At 33.6% G+C, this 15,149-nt stretch overlaps 2 protein-coding genes across 2 annotated transcripts; one reads left to right on the top strand and one right to left on the bottom strand.

Annotated features, from left to right (window-relative positions):
• Window positions 1–2,070: 2,070 nt before the first annotated feature.
• Window positions 2,071–3,439, bottom strand: LOC101248710 (histone H1-like). Its single transcript, NM_001309379.1, has 2 exons — window positions 3,135–3,439; window positions 2,071–3,024 (listed from the first exon to the last, which is right to left on the bottom strand). Exons 1-2 carry the CDS (start codon window positions 3,315–3,317, stop codon window positions 2,344–2,346), a joined length of 864 nt encoding a protein of 287 aa, NP_001296308.1. The 5' UTR covers window positions 3,318–3,439; the 3' UTR covers window positions 2,071–2,343.
• A 10,279-nt stretch (window positions 3,440–13,718) lies between these two features.
• LOC101245095 (uncharacterized) lies at window positions 13,719–14,312 on the top strand. Its single transcript, XM_004247295.1, has one exon. The coding sequence runs from the start codon at window positions 13,719–13,721 to the stop codon at window positions 14,310–14,312; it is 594 nt and encodes a 197-aa protein (XP_004247343.1).
• The last annotated feature ends 837 nt before the right edge of the window (window positions 14,313–15,149 follow it).

Genomic DNA, 15,149 nt, shown 5'->3' with positions numbered 1-15,149 from the left:
GGGCTTACCTCTCCTATGCCATTTGCGAGCTATTGCATAGGAGCGGGGGTTTTAACATGTGCGCACCTAAATAGTAGCGGCTACGGGTTTCCCTTATCATAAAAAAAAAACATCGGTTGGGATATATGTGGATACATTGAGTTGCTATATTTAAGCTTCAATAAAACAATACCTAAAACATGCTGACATTGAACGAAGCACTAAAAGAGCCTCTCAACCGCCTTTGATTATCTTACTAGTAGCTCTATCTATTGGTATCAGCCAGCGAACTCCCTCTTTGCGAGCAACTTACTTTATCTATACCCTCAACAAATGTAAAAAGTGATGCTTCAGCTGGAAGCAAGAATAATTGTTTATTATGGCAATGTTGTTGTAAGTGATTGGCTATAGCAACTACTCTACTAAGAGATTGCTTGATAATCTATTTAGCACTTAAACTAGACATAGTAAGTGCATTGATTTGAGACCTGTTTAATGCTATTAAACAAGATCGCTTAATACATTAAGTTCCGCAGTTAATGGTAAGCGAATTTCATGCAACACAAATTTGACTTGCCGTATAAAATGTATATTAAAGGTAATATAAGCTATTCTCCAACCATAAATAAAACAACTAGGTAAAATAGATAATATCAACATGGTGATCCATCCATACATCTGCATCATCTATGAGCGCCAAGAAATACTGTTTCCTTAACTACATACCTAGCCAAGTCAATAACAAATAGAAGGAGAATTACATGACAAAATCTTCACAAAAATGTTACTATTACAGAAATCTTCACATCAGACTGTGTCTTCTCTAACTTCAATTAATGTACATTCTACCATAAAAAATTATTAGAAGAGATACCAAAAGAGAAAAGGATTGAAACAAGATACATTTGGAATGGAAATCCTAGTAGTATACAGGACAACTGTAACATAGTTCTAGGAAGTAAGTTTTTTAAGCAAAAGCTTCAGTTTACTACTCATCACTAGGTATAAACACAATGAATGCACCTTAACCTTGCTCAATTGTTTCACATAATCTCTATGCTTGCTTCACTAATGAGAAGGATGAGTAATTTCATCTTCACTAGAGCATGGCACTAATTGCCACTACCATTTCTATGCATGCTTCACTGATGAGAAGGATTAGTATCTTCATCTTCACTAGAGCATGGCACTAATCGTCACTACTATCCAAGCTAGGTAGAAAGCATTTGAAAGTAAAATATCCAAATATCATGTTCAGTTTCAATATACTGTCACTACTTCTATCTACAAGTGAATTCCTAGCACTTCATAAAGACAGAGCTGATTTCAAGGATTCTCGAACAATTAGCTACTTAATCATGATAATCATCTGCAGCTAGCCAAAGACATTCACCATTTTACAAAGACTAGTCACTAGTCATAAATTAACCTAAGCTTTAGGCAAAGACTCCCAGAAAACAGAGTGTAGTTGCAAGCAAAAGACATTCACTATTTGTTATGCTTGTAGTTTTCATGAGTTGAAAAATTTTGCAGGATATCTTTCCCAGAAAGCAGAGTGTAATTGCACCCTTACCTCTTTTGGGTAAATTTAACATTTTAACTATTTTGCCTCAATCTAGATTAGCCATAGCCCATAAGCATAGAAATAGAATCTTTTGGCATGAAAATGGTGGATTATTAAATGAATGTTCACCTCAATAATGCACAAACAAATGTTTAATATACAAATAAACCAACATGGCTTCACGTGAACACTACTACACACCACCAAATATTTAGCAATACAAAGTGATCCAGATATGAAGTAGGTAACAATGCGCAACAGCAAGGATACAGAATAATACAAAACTTCAACTAAAACTAATCCAATTTAAGCAAAGATGATGACCATAAGAGTGTTCTGTACTCCATTCATAGAAGAGTTGTTAATTTGTTAAACTTACTTGCGTTCAAAAGACGCTTCTTCTACATTCCGGCATCTGCTTTTCACGCTTCCCCAACCAAACTTTTATACAGCTATACCCGTTTCTCAGAGGAAAAAACTACCTAATATCATACTGCAATTCATATGAAATAAGAAACAGAACAAAATTGGCTGAATAGAAATGGACATTTATAAGGTAAGGGCATCATACTCTAATTCTCATAAGCAGAGTGATATATCAGTACAGAGAAGAACTGTTCCATATCCCTAAACGGAATTAAAAAGAGAAAAAAAAAATCTAAACACTGTAGGACAAGGCTAAGAAAAGAGAAAATAAACCAGATTTCTATAGCTTCCCATGGGCAAAACACCCAAATCAACCAAAGATTCAGGGAATTTACAGGACTATCCCTACACACAAATCCTCTATTCCTGTGTTTCTACTTCCTTCCCCTCTTTGGGGTAGCCTTCTTCGCCGGAGACTTCACATTCTTCGCAGGTGCCTTCTTAACCGGCTCCTTTTTGGCAGGTGTTGCCTTTGGTGCAGCTTTCCGACTTGGAGTCGTTCTCGTAGCGGTTTTTGCAACCTTAGCTGTCGTCGTCTTAGCCTTCAGATTTGGCTTGACCGCAGCCTTGGTTTTGGCAGGAGCAGCCTTAGGTTTAACAGCAGCTTTGGGCTTGGCAGCAGCCGCTGCTTTGGGCTTAGCCTTAGCAACGGGCTTTGCCTTGGCAGCAGGCTTGGCCTTGGCAGCGGGCTTGGCCTTGGCAGCGGGCTTTGCCTTGGCAGCGGGCTTTGCCTTGGCAGCGGGTTTTGCCTTGGCAGCGGGCTTTGCCTTGGGCTTGACGGCGGCTTTTGGTTTCGCAGCAGGCTTTGACTTTGCTGCAGCAGGCTTCTTCTTCGCCGGGACAGCAGCAGCAGCAGGCTTAGAACCTGATGGAAGCTTGTAAGAGTTCTTAACTTTCACCAGCTTCTCAGAAGCAACAAACTTCTTCAACTGGGTAAGCAACAATTTTTTGAAATTAGATGGTAGACTCTTCTGCTTTTCCTCAATGAACTTGGTAATAGCGTGCTGGCTGGATCCAGTTCTCTCTTTCAATGTCACAATCGCATCCTTAATCATCTGCACGATACAATCCAATATCAACTTCAATACACATTCAACAAAGCACAAAAGAATTATATAATCAAGTATAATTCAAACACAAAACTGAAAATTCAATTTTCAATTACCTCAAAGTAAGGAGGATGAGTCGGAGTAGCGCTTCTCTTCCTTGGTGCAGCAGGCTTCTTCGCCTTGGTCTCTTTTTTTGCTTTTCCAGACTTGGCCGGAGGGTTTGCCTCATCCTTGACAGTTTCAGGAGCGGCTTGCTCTTCAACAACCTCGTTAACGATGACTGGTTCTTCAGTGGCCATTTCAAAGCGAAGAAATGAAATTCCCAAATAGGGAGAGAACTAGGGCTAGGAAGAAAGGAGGCAGAAATGGAGAAGAGAATTGGATCTGCTTGTGTAGATTCTACTGAGATTTCTCTCTTTGATGTGAATAATCCAGGGAAAATGAGAAGGCTTAAATAGTGAGAGGAAAAAGAGTCATATCCATAAGCTGAAATCTGATTGGTGGAGAGCCATTTGACGCGGATTCATAGCTTTCCGAAATTTTAAATATAGGCCGTTAGATGTAACTTTTATCAACGGTATTGACTAGTAGGCGACCAAGACAAGGATTGGGGATAAAAAATGGAATGCAATATTCAACTTGTTGGAGGTGTGCTTCTATGCTCAATTGATCTGGAAATAACTTGAGATATACTTGATGGATTTGAGTGAAATTTTTTTCACCGTGTAGGAAATTTCGTAAGCTTATATTTAGAGTGTTTATTTGGATTATTTGGATGAGAAATTTGGGACATAATTCGTTTGGAATAGCAAGGGGTCATTTCAATGATTTTCTTGGAGTGTTTTGTGGTATTTGATCATTTTATCGAAATTCATTGGATAAAACTCAAATTTTTTTGTACAATTTGATATTAGACAAACAGAGGAGTCCATAGAATCAAGAATCACAAAAATCTAACTAGATTTGACCATCCAATCATTGGTTCAAATGTCATTGAGGATGAACACACCAAAAAAGTATTTCTAGTCTTTCTAGTTTTAAGCATAGATCAAATGTGTAACTTTCTTGACAAATCCCATTTGCTTTTAAGATGATTATCATCCATGTAATTCTTAATGATTGAGTGTAGTATAGTTGTATCAAAATCACAAATGTGAAAGTTAATATGGGATTTATGAAATGATATATAAAATTGTTATAGTTTTACATGCTACAAACTTCACTACTCTATTATTATCTTGAGTGATGTCACATTTGATTAGTACATGAGTTTTCTAGTATGATACATAATTCAGTGTTCTAATAGAGCAAAAATATTATTAGATGTTTCCTTTTTCATTTGGTAAGTTCATTGTTGTTAGTTTTATTTCATATAGGAAGCATGCTCTCAAATCAAAGAATTGTTTCATCACTACTCTTTGCTATAGTTGTCACTACTATTTCTTTGTCTTGACTTAATCTCATAAGCAATAAAATCATATGAGAGCTAAATCTAGAGCAAAATCATTTAATTTTACACTTCAAAATCATAGGTTGAAGGCTTAAATTACATGGATAATCATTGTAGATAACCTAATTTGAGTTTAGAGGGCTTGCCCCAACTTTAATAGTGATACCTTTCAAAAGTCTCATTAAATCAATCTCAAAACACCAAAAGATATCAGAATGAAATAATTTTTGAAGTTTCAACCTCTATACTTGCCCAGCGCAATCACTATAAGAGGCCGTATGATTATGAAGGGAAATCGATCGAGCCTCTTTTGCGAATGTGACTAGTTCCTTGCAAATGCAACGCCTAAATTTCTTTTGAAATGCGATCATGATCCAATGTTTTACAATCATGAAGCATTGTTATGCATCAAAACATGCTTGAATTGTCCATTTTGTGTTATCTTGTTTCAAAATTCACCAGAATCCCTTAAAACAAGTCTCATATAATTATTTAAACTTGTACAAAATCTCGTATATTAAAACAGGTTATTAAAACTCAAAACTAAGATTCGAGTCATTACATTATCCATAAATTAATATATATTCATCCACGAACATGCCCAAAAGTATTTTAAAACTATAAAACAATTGCAAACACTTGATATGCTTATTTCTAGGAGGGCCCTCTTTCAAGAAACTATTCAAATTAAACTAATTACCCACTCTAATTGATCTCTTTTGAGTATTAATCACATATAAATAAAAATGTATTACATTATATCCCTACTTTTTCATCTAATTACAATAATCCCTTAATTTTACACAATCCGAATACATAAACCACAATGAATATACATTATGTATCAAGCTGATACATTGATAAGGGATAAAAAAACAAAAAATTAAAATTAAAATCCCATAAATTACGCTAACATGTTTCTTCTTACTGCCAATCAGTCATATACAATTCTTAACAAAACCAGCAATTCGAAAAAAAAATCAAATTTCTTCTTCCTAATCATCTTTCTCATGTTCATCGAAGAACCATTTAAATTAGTTTCAAAGTTGCTAAAAATTTAGTATGATAAAAATGAATAGTTGTTGGACAACTAATTTCTTTTGTGAGTCTTAAATCTAGAACTGGAGGAGATCATGAGATGAGAAAAACTTAGAAATTCAATATATAGTTGAAGAAAATCATGGGGAAGTGCCTTTGACAATAAGATTCAATCCATGGCAAATTGTAACAGGATAGCACAATTCAAAATTCAAAATTCTTCTTTCCATTCTTCCAATACTCTCAATTTTTGAATCAAAATTGTTGATAAGAATTCGAGATACATTACATATTAATACAACATTCTTCTTCTCATTCTTCTAAAAAACTGAATTTTTTTTAATTGAAATTGCGAAATTGTTGACAAAATTACAAGATAAATGGATATCTGATGTCACACCCGGGTTTAGCCCCTAGACGTAACCGGCGTCGGCGTCCTCTTTGAGGATTAGGACTAGCCTCTTAGTTTACATCATTACATTTAATAGGTCAAATTTAGCAGAAAATTTAAAACTTTTCATTACATCTACTCGAAGGTTTACATAGACCTCTACATACGCATAGTGTATATATATATATATATATCAAGTATACATAGACCCTTCGTATAAGAAGATTACTTAGTCTTCCACTTTTATTGCACATAAATATATGGAAAATAACATAGTCATAATAGTTGTCTCATCTCAAACCATCTAATAAGAGTGTAATAACTTGGGCATAACCCATACATCAAAGTAAGAATGTCTTACATAGGCTATACAATGTTTCATATTAAATGGAAAAGAAAGAACCATAGAAGTCTTTAACTAAACAACTCCATAAGCTGGATAGTGACATCACCCTCGGAAATTGAGGACCTACCCTACTTGGATGATCAAGAGATTCAAGCCTTCTTCAAGTCTTCTTGAAAATCACTTCAATGATCGGAACCTAAAATGTTGGAGAAAAAGAAGAAATGGGGCTAGTACGCCACTTGTACTAAGTATGAGACAATATGCACACATATTATCAAATCATGCTAAAAAGGGACCTTTCTTGAAAACATGTTATTTTAAGACATTATGCATATTCAAGAAGACCATACCAAATCAATAAGACATAGTCCTTAAGCCATAGGCTTGTGCATCACAAGACCAACAACATCAAACTAGTCAAGTCAACATGCATATCATTTAATTGCATACACAGTCAAGTAACTCTATTATCAAGTCATAATTGCAACATGCATGAATAAGAGTACATTTCAACATGACTAAAGCAAGATAAGTAACCATGAACCCTTATCAAGTCAACAAGTGCAATGACTAAGCAAAACCCCATAACCTTACTCAATCAAGTAACCCAATAAGAATCATGACCAACACTCCACTTCACATATCATAATATTTAAGAGTACATAGCATCATACTTTAACAATATATACCAACACATATTCATAAGTGACACCAATAAACATATAATATCAATAATGTACAAGTTCATCATATACATGTCATATAGAATTATAAGCATATTCATACATACAAACATCCTCCTAAGACTCCCTTTAAGTCTAACTAGTGCAATGTTTAGGTAGAGTCTCATACCCTTACCTAGACTAAGCTAAACCCCTTAGGTCATCCTAGTTAGAGTTCATTCCTTTAATTCATTTTACCTCTTTGGGAACATCTTGCTCTAACCGACATAGACCACATGAGCTAATTTGGAATCCGATGTCATAGATCCTAAACCAAAAAATGGCGGGCTACTTGCCAAGGTAGTACCAAGACATGAAACATAGCAACTACGTGAATCCACTAGCTAGTATTCTTATGGGGGCAAGATAGTTCAAGAACTAGGAGATATAGTTGGGACCCTCTTTATGTTGCATGCACTATAGTCTGCAATCTCAAGAGTACATTAGTGATCCTACCTTCCCTATGTAGGAAGGGACACTTCTTTCTCTAGTTCACTCGATGCTAAACTAGAGTCCCTTTTGAAATGTCTTTAATATCTTTATTAATCATCATAACTTAATATAGGTCATAGGGTCTAACCCTTGTATAAAATCATCATCATAGCTCAATAGGAATTGCATGAATATTGTCCTTTCATTTCAATTCACATAGGTGAAGTTAGCACATTTACATTGCACATCATGATAAGGCACATTATGGTAAATCATTCATCCTTATAACATTTACATCTTAAGCCAACTCCTCACAACCATAGTCAAGACATTTCAATAAACATCATACCACCCTATATATCCTAATATAAGGCATACTCTAATACAACATCATGACTTAATTACAATTAACCACAATTTGAAGTAAAGGATAGGGATCATAACACTTACCAAGTCTCCTTCATAGTTCATCATCAAGGTCTTACCACAAACCCTCAATTCAACCTAATTTGGGTATGCATCATCATAAGTCAATAACCAATATGATAACAAGGCTAGAATAATCACTACATCACAATTCAATACTAGATCATAGCTTAAGACAAGATACTTGGGTCAATTCACAACATACTTCATAACCTAGATCATCTTCTCAAGAACTAGCATAAAAAGACTACAATTAACCCTAATTCATTCATGATTAGTATAAAAATATCATCTAGTAGTAATTCAATCAATAACCAAGTTAATTGAACCAATACAATACAATCATATCAAGATCAAAGCCTAGGGCTAAGGGTCATCTTCTACAAACTAGACCAAACCATCAAGATATATCATAATTAGGTTAGAATACATTTTAATATATTCATAATATCCAAAATAAATCATAAACAAAACAATTCATAACATCAATTTCGTATTGGATGAAAACCTACTTGAAAACTCAACTTTGAAAATCAATTTTGAAGGAACCCTTTGAGGAAAGAGGTCTCAAAGGTGAATTACATCCCATATCTTAATGTTTGATGAAGAATTTATGGTGAAATCTCCCCTTTACAGCCCCTAAAACCTCTCCAAGCTTGGTCTTCAATGGTGCCTTCCAATAGAGAGAGAAAGAAGAGAGAAGGAAGATAGTTTTGTTTTATGAGTTGTGATTCTTCTAATGGGGTTGGGGTCTTTATATGGGGAGGGGGTTAATTAAATTAATTATGCTTTATTAATACCCTAAATGATTACCTAACCACTTAATCAATTAATTAGAACCAACTAAAAACGTGCAGCAGTTCACAGCCCTCACAGACGAGACCCCGATTAACAGTCCGTCTGTGAATCGACGGTCACTGTGCCCTTCCATGATGCACATCTGTTTTCGATTCAAAGACTATGAAATTAGGGTCCTTCAAGGATTTGTCTAAGTTTTGGTCGACGGATGGCATCGACGCCTTGACGATCAACCAACACCCCGTCGTCTGCCTTCTTAGGTGAACACTGCCAGGCATGCTTGACCCCAAAATGCAAGGGTCCTTTTCAAGGGCCCTTGGTTGGTTCTTGTGCAGTCGTATCCGGAAATTTCGACCCTAAATAAACTTAAACACATGTTAGACACCCTTCCACCAATTTTCATGAATTTCTGACTCCTAAAAGCTAGTTAAAAGGTTAAGGCGCGCTAGTACCTCCTTAAACTACTTTCCGGACGTCATGGACGTTGTTGGACGTTTTGGTTTCTAGACTTCCTAAATGACTTATATTCATTCAAATAGACCTTTTAAACAGTGTCTAGAACTTATAACACTTATGTTAGGCTCTAGAACACGTCTTGGATTTTCGAAGTGTTACATCCGATACATTTTGAGGTGAAGAAACAAGAGTCTGAATTTTCAATGTAATTGTTGTGCATTAATACGACAGACAAAAAGACTGAAGATATACATAACTTTGATGGATCATATATCCCTTTTATAATATTGTGTGATTGTTTATTGAATTGTGTTTCGAGATGGATATTATCAATACATTACTCTATTTATGTATCTTGTTTAAATATATAATTGTTGCATTTCTACTAGATAAATTAAATAAGTAATTGTTGGTCATAACATGTTAGATTTGAGATCGATACGTTACTGTTTTATAATTGCTATATATCGGGTACATTTAGTATAAATTCAAATATACGTATCATACTCAAAAAATTAGTGCATGATACATTATTATTTATGTATCTTATTTTATTTGTGTTATACTATATTTTAAAATTAAAAAAAATGCATTATACATGTAATTGTTCTAACATAGTTTCTTTTGTGTGTGATACATAACACAAATTTTATGTATCAAATATATTTATATTGAAATGATAGACAGTTTTGAATATTTAACAACATTTGAGTTATGTATCAATACCTTAAATATGAACATGATATAGTGCATAAAACAAAGGCTATTGTAGTAGTCATGTATAGGATTGATGATAACATTAACAAAGACTAATTTAAGAATCAAAATAAATGAATACATCAAACATACGTATCTTTGATAATGTGGCTGTGCAATGGCTGGTCTTGAATAACTTGAAATCATTAATTGAAAAAAGAAAAGATTTGAAGTTCAAAAATAGATTAATTTGAAAGAAAAAAGATTTGAAATTAAAAATAGATTAGTTGATGTAATTATAGAGAGATTTGTGACATGAAAAAAAGAAGTTCAAGGTATGAGATTTTTAATTAATGTATTTGGAAAAAGGAATGATGGAGCAAAATAAGGGATTTTTTTTATATTTCTTAAAATGGTAGGGAAAATATGATAATAAGTGGTGGGTAGTTAAGTAATTTTTCCTAAAAAAAATAGGATTAAGAGTTTGTTTGGATTGACTTACAAAGTAGCTTTTAAGTCAATAATAAAAAGTCAAACTGAAATGACTTTTAAGTTAAAAAAAAAGTAGGGGAGACCTACTTTTGGTTTTGACTTATTTTAAGTCATATTTTACCTTGCCAACACTTCCTACCTTATTTTAAGTCAATTTTGACTTATTTAAATTATTTTTTATATTTGCTAAATACTTTCAGAAGTCAAAAGCTAACTTCAAAGTAAGTTTGACCAACTTTTAAGTCAATTCAGATACCCTCTAAGTTTGCAACCTTAAACAATAATAAGATAGAGCAAAACACAATACCACTACATTAAATCAATACCAAACCCCATAATTACACCATTAGACTTTGGGTTTTAGCAACCCATAATAAAAGGTAAAAAAATTATACCCATCGTAATAACAACCAACTTTCTAATCGATGGATATCTTTTGTCATTTCCTTTTTGAATTCCTCCATATGAGATAAATTTCCCATGTAGAGATGTATATAAGCATCAACTATCATATTTGCTTTTCTCGGATGATAGACAATGTCAATATCATATTTCTTAAGCAACTCAATTCATCTCCTTTAGTTGAGGTTCAAATCTCTTTACTTGAAAATGTTATAAAGGATTTTATGATTAGTGAAGATATCAACATGAACTTCATATAGATAATGGTCCCAAATCTTCAACGAAAGCACTACATAACTAACTCTAAATAGCGAATTTGATAGTTCTTCTCATGATTAATGCATTGCCTAGAAGTGTAAGTTGCTACATTCACATATTGTATCAGACCATACCCAATACTTATTCCTAAAACATCAGAATATACTATGAACCTATCGATTCCATGTGGTAGGAGAAAACAAGAGCCAAAATCAACAGAGTTTTTAGCTTTTGGAAACTTTCCTCACACCTATCTAACCATTGGAACTTGGTGTTTTACTAAGTCTGTTTGGTCAATGGGGAAGAAATAGAGGAAAATCATCTACAAATATCATATAATATCCAGACAAATCCAAGAAATTTTGAATCTTGATTAGCCTTGAAAAATTCTTTACGACCTTAATATTCTAATGCGGGGTGTTAAAATACACAAATGACACTCCTTGTGACGCTCCAACTTAAGATAAAAAGTTCCACATCAGCAAAACACATGAGAGATGTTGGGTATATAAGTAAGCATGCCTAACTAACTAGTGACACATTTTAAAATTGGCGAGCCTAGGCCCAAAGTAGAGAATATCACGTCTGAGCCATTTCACTCCTCCTAAATGTCCTTCACCATATTTATTACATGGAGGATATTGTAAATTATTATGAACTATGTTTTTATGTGACTGTAATCTTAGTGCTCTGAAACTCTATCCATGACCAGTCTGAACTTTCTAATCATATTTGGGTCTCTTATATCATAGATGGTGCATTAGCCGCATAAGGTGAAAGGTCTTGATGATGCTATATTAAAGAAGAACTTTCCACTAACTTCCTAACATCCTCAATTATTGTTAATTGATATGTCCCTCTTATTATTCACCTTATCGTTATTGGATAAATAACCTTCAACTTATAATCTCTTTCATTTGATGTAGAAAATCCATCAACCTAGAAATATCATATATTCGTCCAAAACTGTTGTAAACACTAGCTCACCATATAGGATCCATGTATGAGCACAACTCAACACATCCTCACTTGCATAGTACAAACTAATCTAGGAGCAAATTGGGAAGCAAGACATAATCTGTCACATCGTGTACTACAAACTCATCCACCTTGGTATCCCTAATATCTAAGGGTAAAAAGTTATCAACAAAAGGCTCATACAAACTCTTTCTAGATTATGGAAGATGTATCCCCTTCTCGCGAATCTTCTCATAACTTTCTCTGCTCAATAACATGAATGACTCAAAAAGGCTCAATATCCTATTGATTAAGTTTTGGGGATCCTATTCGAGGTTAGACCCCTTGAAAACTTAAGGATTCATATAAACCAATTCCTTAATTCTAAAACATGCTGACCCATTTTGAGCACCTTAAAGGTTTTGCCCCCAATAACAAGCTAGTTGAGCAATTGAATGGATCCCCTTATGTCGATATCAAAAGAACTTGGTGGTGGCATATGTATTGTAGGGACAATTCGTAGGACTTTCAGTGGGTAGTGAAAATGAAGTCTAAGGTGTATGGCCAGATGATGGTCGTAGTTAGAACTCCGTGAGTCTTAGACAACCCATTGAAGTTCACTTATGGATAAGTATGTCTATTCTGACTTATGAGTTGATTTTTTCGCAGGCATTTTTGAAAGAAACACAGTAACATACAAATTAGAAGCAATTCTTAAGGCATGTCACTAATGCATGATCAAGCATACGAAAAATAGGGTCACATTTTCTGAATATCTTGCAGGCTCCTAATTATAAGCATGTGAGTCTACACACCCATAAGTAGACATAGACTTTCTCGGATATTTGAACCTAGTGTTGTAATATAATATTTGTCACAACCCAAACCTTGGCCTAGGAAAATTGGAACTTTGTGCCTCAACTTGACCAAGCGAATCAAATCTATATGATATATACTTCAGTCATACATGAAATAAGATGAGATAAATCCATAATGTAAATCTTTGAAAGAGTTCCCTTCATATATACCTTTTTTTAGTTTAAATACATTAAGACATCAGCCAAAATCAAATCCTGTTAACATTTTTATCATTGAACAATTGGTCTACAAGGCCTATAAAGCATATCGTGAATAACAATGTTTATTGGGACAAGGATCTAGTATGCCTAAAAGCTAATAATGTTAAGTAAGAAAATTGTGCCCAAAGATCAAGTACGGTTCACCAAGAGTTGAATCTGTGAAAAACTTGTAAGAGTTAGTGTTTCAATTAATTTTGAAACAAATTCTTCCGTTAAAGGTTTTTTGAAATATAAAAAATACATGAATGTGAATTGTAACATTCACTTTTGTTTTTAAGTCTACGTTATGGGTCTTTTAGAAGAAGCTTTTTAATTCTACGTTATAGAATTCTGAAAGATAAGTTTTTTCTTTTAATTTAGAATCTATAATAAATACAATTTAATTAAAGTATTTTTCTTACAAAACCTTTTTACAATAAATTGAGTTTATTTGGTTGAAAAGAAAAAGAATTCAAACAAAAGTACTTTCCCTTGAAAAACACTTCTGAGATATTAATCAAAAGGTGAAATCACCAATTCAAGAATAGAAGAGCAACATTCTTGAATGCTACTTGTTTTGTGGCTTAGTTGAATTCCGAAGATAGAGTTGTTATTTATTCTTTCGATATCTCGTGGGAAAGACTCCAACTATCTTCAAGAAACGTATTAATGTGTTAAGCCAAATAAGTTTTATTTTGGATTCCTTGTATTTTTATCATTCCTGTTCATTTGTTCTAACAATTTGAAGATAATTGTCACTATGACATCCACATCAATAATGAACATTATTCCATATTTTCCTAATCCTGGTTTTGAAATATTTGATGGTAAAGACTTTCCTAGATGGGGTGGAAAGATGAAATTCTTTTTAAGACGATTAAAATTGGCATATGTTCTTGAGAAACCTTGTCCTAACGCTCCTGGTTCTGAGGTAGCAGCGGACGAGGCTACTTTAATTAAAGAACAAATTGCCAAATGGCAAGATGATGATTACTTATGCAAGAATTATATTCTTGAAAGAATGTCCAATAAATATTATATTAAGTGCAAATTTGCTAAGGAGATTTGGGATACTCTTAAAGCTATTCATTTAGTAGAAGCGGCGAGTTCAAAGAAATTTCTTATTTCAAATTATATGGAGTTCAAAATGGTTGATGACCAGTCAATCACTGAATATGTACAAGAATTTCAACTTATAGCTAATAAAATTGCTATATCTGGAATTGATCTTGATGAAAACTTTCATGCTGGTGCTATTGTCTCAAAACTTCCTTTATCTTGGAAAGAGTACATAAGAGAACTTTTACACAAGAAAGAAGATTTGACTCTTGAAGAGTTATTGCAACACTTTCAAATTGAACAAGAGATATGATATCGTGACAATAACCTCTTGAAAAAACCCATCATGAAAGCTCGTGTTGTTGAAGAAAAGATAAAAAAGGAACCTGCAAATAATGAATTTTTGAAGGCAAAGAAGAGTAAAAATTTCAAGCGTACTAATTCTAATTCTAAGTTGATTGAATGTTATCAGTGTCATAAAATTGGTCACTATGCACGTGATTGTAAAATTCTTAAAGCTGAAAAGAAGAAAGAAAAGGCAAATAACAATACAAAAAATGAACTGATAGCAATGGTCACAGAAGCATTTTTAACGGGAGATCAAGAAGAATGGTGGATAGACACTGATGCAACTCATCATACATCAGGTAATTGAAATTATTTCATGACCTATGAATTAGTGGGGGGCGATAAAGTCTTGCATATGGGAAACTCATCCTCTGCTAAGGTTGTGGGAAAGGGAACTGTTGAACTAAAATTCACTTCCGGAAAGATGGTCACATTGATAGACGTATTGCATGTTCCTGATATTCGAAAGAACTTGGTGTCAGGTAAGCTTCTTTCAAAGCATGGTTTTAAAATTATTTTTGAGGCAGATAAATTTATTTTGTCTAAACAAGGCATGTTTGTTGGAAAAATTTATGCTACAAATAGCATGTTCAAACTCAAAATTGAAAATGAAAATATTTCTGCCTATGTTGTGGAGTCTTTAGATTTATGGCATGAACGTCTTGGTGATGTGAAATTTAGATCCATTCAACTTATGATGAAAAATGGATTAATTAAAGATTGTGCAAAGGATCATGTTGCTAAATGTATTACTTGTAGTACATATAAAATAATAAAGAAATCTTTTAAGCATGTTGAAAGG

The sequence above is a fragment of the Solanum lycopersicum genome, chromosome 9, assembly GCF_036512215.1.
Source record: "Solanum lycopersicum chromosome 9, SLM_r2.1".
Classification (NCBI taxonomy): Eukaryota; Viridiplantae; Streptophyta; class Magnoliopsida; order Solanales; family Solanaceae; genus Solanum; species Solanum lycopersicum.
Note: the sequence above shows the minus strand (reverse complement) of the source record. Positions and strands in the feature narration are given on the sequence as shown.

Coding starts and splice junctions, on each gene's coding strand:
- LOC101248710 (NM_001309379.1), bottom strand. CDS start 3,317: ATGGCCACTGAAGAACCAGTCATCGTTAACGAGGTTGTTGAAGAGCAA. Junction 3,025..3,134: donor CTCATCCTCCTTACTTTGAG/GTAATTGAAAAT, acceptor TGTATCGTGCAG/ATGATTAAGGATGCGATTGT.
- LOC101245095 (XM_004247295.1), top strand. CDS start 13,719: ATGAACATTATTCCATATTTTCCTAATCCTGGTTTTGAAATATTTGAT.